Source organism: Balaenoptera physalus (assembly GCF_965194825.1).
Source record: "Balaenoptera physalus genome assembly, chromosome: 19".
Classification (NCBI taxonomy): domain Eukaryota; kingdom Metazoa; phylum Chordata; class Mammalia; order Artiodactyla; family Balaenopteridae; genus Balaenoptera; species Balaenoptera physalus.
Window position 1 is genome coordinate 6,261,884 of NC_138900.1, and position 12,180 is coordinate 6,274,063.

At 51.5% G+C, this 12,180-nt stretch overlaps 2 protein-coding genes across 2 annotated transcripts in view; both read left to right on the forward strand.

The window, feature by feature from the left end:
- Nucleotides 1–12,180, forward strand: part of SHANK1 (SH3 and multiple ankyrin repeat domains 1) — a 161,217-nt gene that overhangs the window by 18,531 nt on the left and 130,506 nt on the right. The gene's annotated exons all lie outside the window — the stretch shown is intronic.
- On the forward strand, nt 9,325–11,336 carry KLK4 (kallikrein related peptidase 4). Its single transcript, XM_082437077.1, is given in 5 exon segments — nt 9,325–9,874; nt 9,877–9,954; nt 10,041–10,177; nt 10,796–10,814; nt 10,817–11,336. Coding segments are annotated over 5 exon segments (474 nt in total). The 5' UTR covers nt 9,325–9,765; the 3' UTR covers nt 10,948–11,336.

The window sequence follows — 12,180 nt, forward strand, 5'->3', positions numbered from 1 at the left end:
TGGTCAGGGAACTAAGATCCCACAAGATGCAGGGCGTGGCCAAAAAACAAAACAAAACAAAACAAAAAGAATAAACAGAGATTATGGTGACCTCTCGGACTTAGTAAATCATTACATTAGTAGCAATAATTGGAGATAACAGTGGCTGAGGTCTGAGGCTGGAAACACTGGGCCCCTCACCCAAGGTCTCACTGGAACGGGTCTGACTCCAGAGGTCCCATTCTCAGCCCTTCCTTTTAGTACCTGAGAGGTCCAAGGTCAGGATCAAGACCTGAGCTCACCAGGTGCAAGGCTCAGAGCTCACCTAGTGCAAAGCTCAGGTGGCGACCCCGGCTCCTGTCACCAGCCCGGGTTGCACCTGCCTCCTCTGTTCCCACATCTGGGTCCAGAGCTGGGTGCTGAGGCCTCCAGGGTGACTGACCCAAGAGGACCTGGGGCCCCTCCTTTGTCCCTCACCCTTCACCTCTAACTCTCTCCCTGTGTGTTTCTCTGGATCCACAAGGGGGCAGTGTTGCACAGTAGTTAGGCGCACAGAGGCAGCGTTGGAGTTGGGAGGGATGGTGTGCAAATCCCTTCTCTAACGATTACCAGCTTGGTCAATCGTAAATGACTCTTAGCTTCCGTGTGCCTCAGTTTTTCATCTGTAAAGTCGGGGTGATAATACTTCCTATTTCATAGGATGTTGAGGCAATTGAGTTAACATTCCTGGAGAACCTAGAATAGTATCTGGAACAAAATAAGTGCTCTATATGTAGTCTACAAGTAAGTCTATATGTAAGCCTCTTCATGACAGTGATGATGGTGTATGAATAGTATTGTTATTTGTGACTTGCTTTTTCTCTGATCCGTTTGTGTCCACATCTTTCCACATCCATGTCTCCACTTTTCTTCTTCTTTGGGGTCACAAAGTCTTCTGCTTCCTGGGGCCAGGCAGGTAATGAGGGAAGTCAACTAGCTGCGGGCCAAGGAAAACCACAGGATGTCCCCAGGGCTGTGGCCACTCAGAGCCCTGATGAGGATGCATTACGGCCACGTGAGAATGCAGGTGCATTGCTGACTGATGTCATGGCCTTTTCAAGAGATGCTTAAGATCTCCTGATCTTTCAGTGCTGGTGGCCATTTTTTTAAAATGAGCCAAAGAATGCGGGCAGCCTCTAGAAGCTGAAAAGGCAAGGAATGGACTCTTCCCAAGAGCCTCCAGAAGGAATCAGCCCAGTGAGACTGACTTTGGACTTTGACCTCCAGAACTGTAGTAGAATAAATCTGTGTTGTTTTAAACCAATAAATTTGTGGTAATTTCTTACAGCAGCAGTAAGAAATGAATGCAGATTTATATACTGATAATAAGCTTTTCACTGATAATCAGAGCATATATACTGATAATCAGGATACATATCAGGTTATATATCATATATATGTAATAAATATATAAGGGTATATATAATCAGAGTATGTATACTGATAATAAGGATGAAGTAATGGAGCTGAAACCACCCAACCCAGATTGGGACTTGAACCCACTACCTTTTAATTAAAATCACACACCTGGTCTCAGGACCTAGAGAAGTTCAGGATCTTTATGTCTCAGTACAGAAAGAATTTAGTGAGAGACAAAGTGATAGGTAAGAAGTAAATTTATTTAGAGAGATACACATTCCACAGAGAGAATGTGGTCCTTCTCAAAAGGCAAGAGTGGCCCTGGGAGACACACACTCCGCAGACAGAGTGTGGGCCATCTCAGAAGGCAAGAGGCCCCAAAATATGGGGTGGTTAGTTTTTATGGGCTGGGTAATTTCATGGGCTATAGAGTGCGAGGATTATTCCAACTATTTTGGAGAAGGGGCAGAGATTTCCAGGAATTGGGCCATCGCCCACTTTTGGGCCTGTTATGGTCGGCCTCAGACCTGTCATGGCACCTGTGGGTGTGTCATTTAGCATTTGCTAATGTATTACAAGGAGCATAATATAATGAGGCTCAAGGTCCACTGGAAGTTGAATCTTCTGCCATCTTGGACCTAGTTGGTTCTAACCAAGGGCTGTGTCATTCTTTCAAAGGTTGTGCCCTGCCACTGTAGATGGGAGGATGGGGAGGTGGGGACTGAGGGTGGGGGCTAGGAGGAGTCAGGGAAGGCTCATCTGAGGAGGGAATATTTAAGAAAAAGCCTGAATAAGGACTGAGACAGGTAGCTATCTGGGCATAGAGCATTCTGGGTAGAAGCAACAGCAAGTGCAAAGGTCCTGAGGTGGGAATGTGCATCACATATCTAAGAAACATCAAGGAGGTAGGTGTGACTGGAGTAATCACCGGGGAGAAGGTGGGAGATGAGGTCAAAGCCCGAACAAAGGGAGACAGATTGTGCGTGGGCCTTTGGGTCATGGTGAGGATTCTAATTTCTACTCTGAAGGTGATCAGAAGTCTTTCGGATCAGGTTTACATGTTAAATAGGTCTCTCCTACAGCTGAAGGCTATTTGCAGATCAGCCCAGACAAAAGATCTGCTATTTCTAGAGCTCTTTTTCAAGATCAGCGACACTCCTGGGTGCCAAGAGAAGCAGGGGGAAAAAAAGTACCCTCCCTGGTCCCCGGCCACACCAGCTTACAAAGTGCTTCTGGCAGTTTCCACTTAAGACCACTTACTACCACTTAAGCTTTTTTGTTTTGCTAATCTTTGATTCCTATTTCCTCCACATTAGCACTGCCCAATCAAAATATAGCAGGAGCTGCATACGTATTTTAAATCTTTCTGGTAGCCACTGTTGGCCTGAAACAAATCGACTGCCAGATATTTTTCCAACAAAGATATGTTTACTCAGGATCAGCAGAGAATTGCAACTTGGAGTCGGCCACCATGGAGAGCCATGTGCAAGTCCCCCCACGGCAAGGGAAGGAGAACGCTTTTATAGAGGGGCAAAGGAAGTTGGGGGCTAGAGTAAACAAAGGGTCCCTGGTTTTTCATTGGCTGAGTGTTTGCCAGGAAAGAAGAGCAGTCTTTCTTCTTCCTGTTGGGCTCTACTATCATCACAGGCGGTGAGAGCTCCCCCTTCTGGTCTCCCGACGCTATTTAATGGGGATTTCTGTTTATTAATTTTTTACACCACATTAAAAAAAGGAAAAAGAAACAAGTAAAATTTTAATTTTAGTAATATATTTTATTTTAACCCAATATATTCAAATTATGATCATTCTGACATGTAATCAATACAAAATTATTAATAAGATAGTTTACTGTTTTGGAGACTTCCCTGGTGGTCCAGTGGGTAAGATTCCACGCTCCCAATGCAGGGGGCCCAGGTTTGATCCCTGGTCAGGGAACTAGATCCCGCTTGCATGCCACAACTAAGAAGCCCGCATGCCGCAACTAAAGATCCTGCATGCAGCAACTAAGACCCGGCACAGCCAAAATAAATAAATAAATAAAAATTTTTTTAAAAAAAAGATAGTTTACTTTTTTTAATACCAAGCCTTAAAAAACTGGTGACTATTTCACACCTACAACAGCAACTCCATTAGAATGCTAAATTTTCATCAGGAATTCTTGACCTTTATTTCAGAGCCTATAAAACTCAGAGTTGAAAAGGTAGATTCAGGTACCCAGATGGTTCCAAGGAACTTAAAACTTTCCCAATAACTGAATCAAGAGTCGGTATTTACATTTAACTTAGATGAAATTAAATAGTAAAAGCCAGTTCTTCAACCACAATGGCCACGTTTTAAGTGCTCAATAGCCACCCATGGTGTCTGCTGTTTGGACAGTGAAGATCTAAGTGGATTTTAATCTGCTCCAAATCCACTGGTCCTCCCCCCACCCCACCCCATCCCCCCTCCAGTCTGGCAGGAAATTGTCTGCCACTTAGAGGGTCCCATCTTCTTCTGCAGGGTGATGACATAACTCAGCTTGTTGCTAAAAAAAAAAAGAGGGAATGTCCAGGGCTTTGGTCCATGGGGTCTACTACCCTAACTTCTGCTCCTTTGATATTTGCTGAGGCTCCCCCCAGCCCCAAACCCTGTTAAGTGGCTAGGAGATGCCCCCATAGTGGTCCCCACAGCCCACAGCCATTTTCCCAGCTCGCAAGTGGTCAGACTGTGTTCCCTGTAGTTCTCCAGGCTGGAGTAAGCTCCAACTCTCTCTCTCCAGTAAAAACCCCTCCCCAAGTCCTTCTCTCCATTGTCCCTGCTTCTGGGCGGACCCCCTGGTGCTGGCCTCTCTATCCCCTGGGAGAGGAGCAGGAAGGGGACATGCCTTCAGTAGGCAGTTTTCCTACTGAATCCCCATTGCCCTTAATAAGGAAAGAAAACGCTGCTCTTCGGGTAATATAATCTATCCCAAAGTAGCTTTAGTTATTGAGTGATATAGGGGCAGCTACTACCCCCAGCCTCAAGTTTGTTCAAACCCAGCCTGAAGGCATTTCCTGAGTTTACCAGGTAGAACTCAGGGGTCAGTTCCCTAAGGGCTGGGTCAGACACCCCTGGAAACATGGTCAGGGCCACCTTGGGCCTTAGGGCAGATGACATTCCTAAGCGGGCGGCCACCCTCCGCCGTGTGCAGCAACAAGGACCCAATGCACCCAAAAAATTTAAAAAATTAAAAAATAAATAAAAAATAAAAAATGACTTCCAGAATGCTTACATAATCTCTCTGTGTGTCATTTTCTCTTTGCCTCTGTCTGTGCCCATCTCTCTGTCCTCTATTCTGTGTCTCTATCTCCCTGTCTCCCTCTGTGTCCCAGTCTGTCTGTCTCTGCCTCAATTTGGGTCTCTGTCCCTTGGTCTCTGTCTCTCTCTGTCTTTGTCTTCTTCCTGTCAACCTCTGTGTCTCTGTTCTTTGTCTCTGTGTCTCTGTCTCCATCTCTCTGTGTCTCTGTCTCTCTTTGTCTCTTGTCTCTCTGTCTTCATCTCTTTTCCCTCTTCTCTCTCTGTGTCTCTATCTATATCCTTCTGTGGTTTTATTTCTGTCTCTGGTCCCAATCTCTTTGCTCATCTCTGTATCTCTTGGTCTCTGCCTCTCTCCATCCCCCACCCCAGCCTGGGTTCTCACCCTCGAATCCCCACTCCTGGGGTCATTCCCACCTGCCAGGCTGGAAGCATCTCCACGGTGTGACCCCCACACACACTCTGTCTTGGATTCATCCCCAAATAACTGGGACACGTCTGCCTAACCTCGAGCAGGACAAGACATAGGTGAGGCCACAGAACAGGGCGGAGGAATGCCACGTCCACTCCCTTCTCCCTCATTCCAGCCGCCCCAGCCCTGTCCCTCACTCTGGCCCCAACCTGCCTCCTCCCAGTGTCCAGACCTAAGTCACGTCTGGGCGGCTGTGAGGCCTGAGCCCACTCTACACCCCACCCCTACCCCTCCTCCTGGCCTCCTCCATCTTCATGGTCAGAGCTGCAGGTCCGAGGAGCAGGGCAAGGTCAAGGGTCTCTGTGCCCCCAGGTGACTGAATGCAGGCAGATAGATGGAGACCGAGCCAGAGAACCAGACAGACACTAAGAAAGGGCTAGAGACAGAGAAATCAGAGAGAAACAGGGCCAGAGAGAGACACAGACATTCATCCCTCAGCAGCACCGTCATCTGTCCCCACAGCCCCTCATCAGCGCCGTCCACACCTGCTCCTTAGGTGATCTCATCCAACCCCAAGGCTCTAGACACAACGTCTCCTAGGACGACTCCCCACCGTTTCTCACCAGCCCTGACCTCCGTCTGCCCCGTGGTGCTCACACATTCAGCCACTTGCCTCCTGATGGGCGCCTCCAGCTCAGCCCTTCTCCCCACACCTCTTCGCTCCTCCGCACAAATGGCGCCACAAATGGAGCCGCCAACAGACCCAGCCTCCGAGACACCATCCTTACCTCCTTTTCCCTCCCTCCCCACCTTCCACCCACCGGCTGGTACTTGACTTCCCCGGCCCTCCCCCACGCGAGCCCTGGGCATATGTGCTTCTCTTCTCCTCAGACCACAGCATCCCCCACCCAGGCTGTTGCCACCTCCCACCTCCGCCCTGGTCTCTCTGCTTCCATCTCACCCTCTACGATCATTCTCCACGCGGGATGTTTTTGAAACATAAATAAGATGGCGCCCCTCCTACCTCGTGCTTAAAATCCATTGCACTGAAAATAAACCCAAACTCTTTCCCCTGGCATGCAAATCCCTGCACAGTCTGCCCCGTTCCTCGCCTTACTCTGTCTCGTACACACCAACTTCCCCTCCCTCCCTCTCTCTCTCTCTCTCTCCCCCCCCCTTCCCCAGGCTTCCCCAGGATTGAACCGGGCCCACCTCAGTGAAAGTGCCACGTCCTAACCACTGGACCTCCAGGGAGTTCCTCCAGCTTCTCTCTTTTTCCTGCAAAGCTCACTGCCTCTCAGCCTCAAAGTCGACTGCTCTGAGACTCCCCGACCATCCCCTCATCTGCAGTCACCCCACCCAATCCCGGTCACTCTCTAGTATCACCCGCGTTCTCTGCACACACATTACTACCAGATATTTGCTTGTCCCTGTAGTGTTTCTGTTTGTCATTCTCCCCCGCTGGGACGTGAGCCCCAGCAGCACCGGAATTTGCTTGTCCCTTCCCGCATCTCAAGTGCGGACAGCAGAGCGTGACAGGAGCTCTTTGTTGAGCCAACACTTCACCCTGCTCCCGCTGCCTGCGCGCCTAGGACACTCCCGGCACCTTGTCCGGGCGTTTTCCCTGCATTATCTCTTTGGATGCATTTTGGGAGAGAGGGAAAATGGTTACCCCGATTTTACAGATGGGAAAACGGAGGCTCACAGGGGTGCAGTCACCGGCCCAAGGTTCCAAAGGTACAACGTAATGCTGGGGATTTGAATCCGGGGGGTTTTGCTGGGGAAGCACAGCCGGGAGAGAGAGGAAGGGAGGGAGGATGAGAGAGATTTAATGAGAGAGAGAATAAGAGAAAAAGAAAATGAGAGATAGAATGTGTGTGTGTGTGTGTGTGTGTGTGTGTGTGTGAGAGAGAGAGAGAGAGAGAGAAGAAACCTGACAGAGAACCAAGAAAGATGGGGGGAGTGAGGCCAGGGTCCCCCAGCCCCTCTGGCTCCCTGACCGCAGCCGGGCACAAGGCAGCCTGAGAGCGCTGAGCTGGAAGCTGGGAGCACCTGACCCCAGGAATGTGCCCCTGGGGGGCAGGCCAGCCCAGCTGGGGATGCTTATAAGCCCCACCGGGGCGGAACTAGCAGGCAGGAGCTCAGCCCAAAGCAGGATCCGGGAGCCCAGAGACAGCCAGGGGAGTGGCCCCCAGGTCCCCACTCACCTCCCCCTAAGAGCATGCAGTCTTTGTGACCCACTGTCTCTACAGCTCCGTGTCCCTGTGATGCCCAGCATCTGGACCTTGTGTCTCCAGGTCTCTTCTCCAAACAGGTCTCTAGTTAGGAGTGTCTCTCCAGTTCTCTCTCTGTCTCCCCCGGTCTCTCTATTTCCCTGAATCTCTCTCTCCCTGACTCTGCCTCTCAGTCTGTCTCTGATGATCTCGCTTACGTGCTCCTTCTTCCCTCCATCCTTGAGAGTCCAGTCTCCTCCATCCGCCTACCTCGCCCAGTTTATAGATGGAGAGACACCTTCTCCATCCCTTCCTCTCCACCTAGTTCTCTCTCTCTCTCTCTTTCCACTTCACTCTCCCTCTCTCTTTTTCTCTCTCAGCCTCTAAATCTCTCTAGGCTGTGGGTCTCTGGGCCATGATCTCAGACCTTATGGCCTGTGTGTGTCGGGGGAGGGGTGGTATAGGGCCCAATAATATCCTGGGAGGGCAGGAATGGAGAAAGAAAGAGACAGATGCAGGACCCCCAGACTCACCTGAGACTGACCCTCATGCAGGTGCTGAAGGATGACCATAGCAGGACACCCCTGGGGCTGGTTCCTGGGGCACCTCCTGGTCAGTGTCACAGGTATCTGTGTGTGTGTGTGTGTGTGTGTGTGTGTGTGGTGTGTGAGACTGTCTGTGCCTGAGGCACAGCGTTTGTTACGGCGCAGGCATGACTCAGTGTCCTCCTGGATGTGCCTGAAGCGGCGTGGGTGACAGTACTGTGTGACCGTTGCTCTCCAGATGCACACTTGCGATTCCTTGTATCACAGGGAGTTTGCATGTGTGCTGCCTGTGTACTCGGTGTGTGTGGCTCTGCATGCCTCTGTGTGTGACATAGTACGACAGGGTGTGTGGTCGTGCCCGTGAGAGTCGGTGCGTGATTGGGTGAACAACTCTGACAGTCTGTGCCTCTGAATATCCTGCAGAGTGGCATTGCTGTGAGGACCTGGGGAGCCTGGGGTGCCGCTAAAAGGGAGATGGTGTTTCTGGGGGAGTTGGCAATCTGTGCCTGCTTCCTGGGTCTCCGACACTTGGGCCCCCAGCCAGCCACATCACGGGACAGTGTGATAGGGTTCCTGGGTGAGCCGGCTTTTTGCTGCTATGGGGGAGGCTGAGCCAGGGAAGGAGAGACTCGGAGGGCCATCGAGTGTGGCACTGCCTCGAGTGTCTGGCTGTGTCGCCCTTGCCTCTGCCACCTTGTGTGAGGGGGTCTACTTGTGCTGGGAGGGTCGTAGCCCCAGTAGTGCACGAGCCTGTCGTGGCGCTTGTGTGTGTGTGTGTGTGTGTGTGTGTGAGAGAGAGAGAGAGAGAGAGAGCGAGAGAGGTGACATGTGGGTCCCAGAGATCGATGTGACACACTTACAGCTGAAAATCTCCTCTTGACAAGTGACCCTACCTCCTATACCCTGATCTCCGCCTCTTGAATCCTAACCCACCCCAAGGAATCGACTCCATCCCTGCGGTCCTGACCACACCGCCTGCACTGTGACCCCGCCCCCAAGTGGCCTAGTCCTGCCTCCTGAGTCTGTCCCCCAGCCCTGACCACGCCCCCCTGGACCGAGGTTCCCCCCACCCCCTACCACCAAGCTCTCACAAGCCCTGGTTCCACCCTGAGCCCATCCCGCTGACCTCGGAAGCCCCGATCTAGCCCCTGCACCGTGGCCACGCCCCTGCACTGTGGCCACGCCCCCAAAAGCCGTGACCACGCCCCCAGGAGTAAGTGTCCAGCCTTCTGGGCCTTTTCCCCAGGCCTGACCACGCCCCTGCACCGAGCCCCGCCCCCAGCCCTGACTCCGCCCTCAGGATCCCTCGCCTGGGGTGGCGGCAGCCACATCATAAACGGCGAGGACTGCCACCCGCACTCGCAGCCTTGGCAGGCGGCACTGTTGTTGGAAAAGGAATTTTTCTGCGGGGGCGTCCTGGTGCCTCCTCAATGGTGCTGTCAGCGCGCACTGTTTCTGGAAGTGAGTGCAGGGCGGGGCGGGGACGGGGGCGGGGCCTGGGTCCTAGGGAGGACCCGGATGTACGGTGAGCTGAGGGGAAGCGCTTAATAGGTTCAATCTCTGGGCACTAAAAGTGATAACCAGCGTGAAGGAAGGCTCTGCGAGGGAGGCGGGAGCTATGTGTTGCTTTGGAAGGACTCAAGAGTCCTGGCTTGAAATCCCAGCTCAACTGCTGAGTTACTAGGGACTTAAGGCAAGTTCTTGTCCCTGGATTATTGGTCGTGCCTTAGGTTGGGTAGCTCTTAGCGCGGTGCTTAGCAAGGAAGATGGGGCCAGGGTAAGGGGCTGGAGGTGGGGTTGTGCTTGAAGGCGAGAATGGAGATAACGGTGTAGTAGCCACAAAGCTGTTCCGTCCCCACCCCACCCCCACCCTGCGGCCCTCAGTTCCTGTACCATCGGGCTGGGCCTGCACAGTCTCGAGGACGACCAAGAGCCAGGCGGTCGGATGATGGCGGCTCACCTCTCCATCCAGCACCCCGCGTACAACAGACCATCTCTTGCCAACGACCTCATGCTCATCAAGTTGGAAGAACTGGTGCCCCAGTCTGACACCATCAGCACGTCAGCGTCGCCTCACAGTGCCCGACCGCTGGGGATTCTTGCCTCGTTTCCGGCTGGGGTCGGCTAGCGAATGGTGAGCTCGGGAGTGGGGGTGTGTCCGGCCTCTCTGAGGGGTTCTCTGCCCAGCCGGAGAGGCTGATCCGATGCTCTGCGTCCCAGGCCGACTGCCCAAAGTGCTCCAGTGCGTGACTATCTCAGTGGTGTCGGAGGAGATCTGCAGTGAACTCTACGCCCCCGTGTACCACCCCAGCATGTTCTGCGCTGGCGGACTCCAGGACCAAAAGGACTCCTGCCATGTGAGAGATGGGAGAAGGGAAGAGGGGAGAAGATCCAGGGAGAGATGGAGAAGGGAGGGGACAGGGACCCGTGGTGAGAAACAGAGATATGGGAAGATAGTGTGACGAACGGGGAGAGAGACTGAAAGAGAGAAATCGACACGGGAATAAAGAGAAGCAAAGAAAGAAACAGAAATAGAGAAAGACAGATTCAGTAAGGCAGAAACACACATGCACACACGCACACCCAGAGAGAAACAGATACACAGACGCATAGAGATGAAATGCCAAGTGAAATAGGAAAAAAAACAAAAGTAAAATATACAAAGAGATGCAGAGAGGCACAGAGACTCCAGGAGTCGTTGAGACAGAGAAATAAGCTACAGGGGGAGAAAAAGAAGGAGGGGCACAAACAGAGACAGAACAGTAATAAACCCAAGAGAATCTACCAGCTTTTAGGATGTAGAGGAGCAGAATTGGTGCGGTCAGGGCTCTAGAATGGAACGTTTAAGGAATACGTTGCTATCTTTTTTTCCCCCTCTCCTGCCATTGCTTCTACTCATTTGGTTCCTTTCTGATCTCACATCTATCTCCATCTCTCTGTGTTTTGGATTCTCATTCTCTGTCTCTCCACAACAGGGTGACTCTGGGGGCCCCCTGTCTGCAACGGGTCCCTGCAGGGCCTTGTGTCCTTTGGACAATCCCCGTGTGACCAGCCCAACGTGCCAAGCGTCTACACCAACCTCTGCAAGTTCACAGACTGGATACAGAAAACCATCCAGGCCAGTTAACTCCAGGAACTGGGACCCATGAAACTGAACCCCCAAATATAAGCTGCTGAAGGAATTCAGGAATCTGGGTTCCCAGTGCCTTCCTCCTTCAGACCCAGGAGTCTAGGCCCCCTCCCCCATCCCCAGTAGTCCAGTTCTGCTAAGAATATCTTCCTGTACACAGTGCCCCCTAGTGGCACAATGTTGACCCCGCCTTACCATTAGTAGAGAAAGTTGGTTTTTCACCGTCATTTGTCCCTTCCTCTAAGCCCAGAAATAAAGTCTAAGAGAAGCACGGACTCGGCTCAGACTCTCCTCTTTACTTCCCCTCCCATCCAAGGGATTCCAGCAAATAGCTTTCCCTCCTTGTGCCTCAGTTTCCCCATGACCAAAAAATTTTTTTTAATTTTTATTGGAGTATAGTTGATTTACAAATTTGTGTTAGTTTCTGCTTACAGCAAAGTGATTCAGTTATACGTAAACATATATCCACTCTTTTTAAAGTTCTTTTCCCATACAGGTCATTACAGAGTATTGAGTAGAGTTCCCTGTGCTCTACAGTAGGCTGAAATTTTTTACAATTTGACAAGATTGAGAGTTACCTGGGTGCATGCATTTGGGACTCGATGTCACACTCTCAAGCTGGGGCCTCACACATCTGTTTCCTCTCCCTGGGCCTCAGTTTCCCCATTTGTAAAACGGGGGTCTTGATAAAGGGGTTTCAGAGAGAGATGCCAAAACTGAGAGATGGAGAGCCCTCGCTTCGTCAAGTCCTGATCTACAGCTGCCTGACTGTGTCCTCTGAGAAAGACCCCACAACCACCCATCCCCAGCATTCTGGGAAAACAGGACTGATAATGGCCTGGGATTACTCAGCACTGATTAAGTGCCAGGCACGAATTTCAGGCACTGATGCCTCAAAACACTCCTACGAGGCAGAAACAATTATTATTCTCATCTTACAGATGAGGAAGCGGAGACACAGGATGGCCAAGTGGCTTGCCTAAAGACACACAACATTATGTGTTGGAGGCAGGATTCGAACCTGGCTGCCCGGAGCCAGAGTCCGCATCTGAATCACGTCCTGTGTTAACCCGTCTTTCACGCACCGGCCTAATTTTGATTTACACACCTGCTCTGTGCATATTACCTCGTCCAACCCCCCCCATTTCCACTCCTCCCCCACTCTAAGACCCCATCACGGGTGCGCAGTGATAACCAGAGAGGTGATGTTTCACACCCAAGGAACCACAG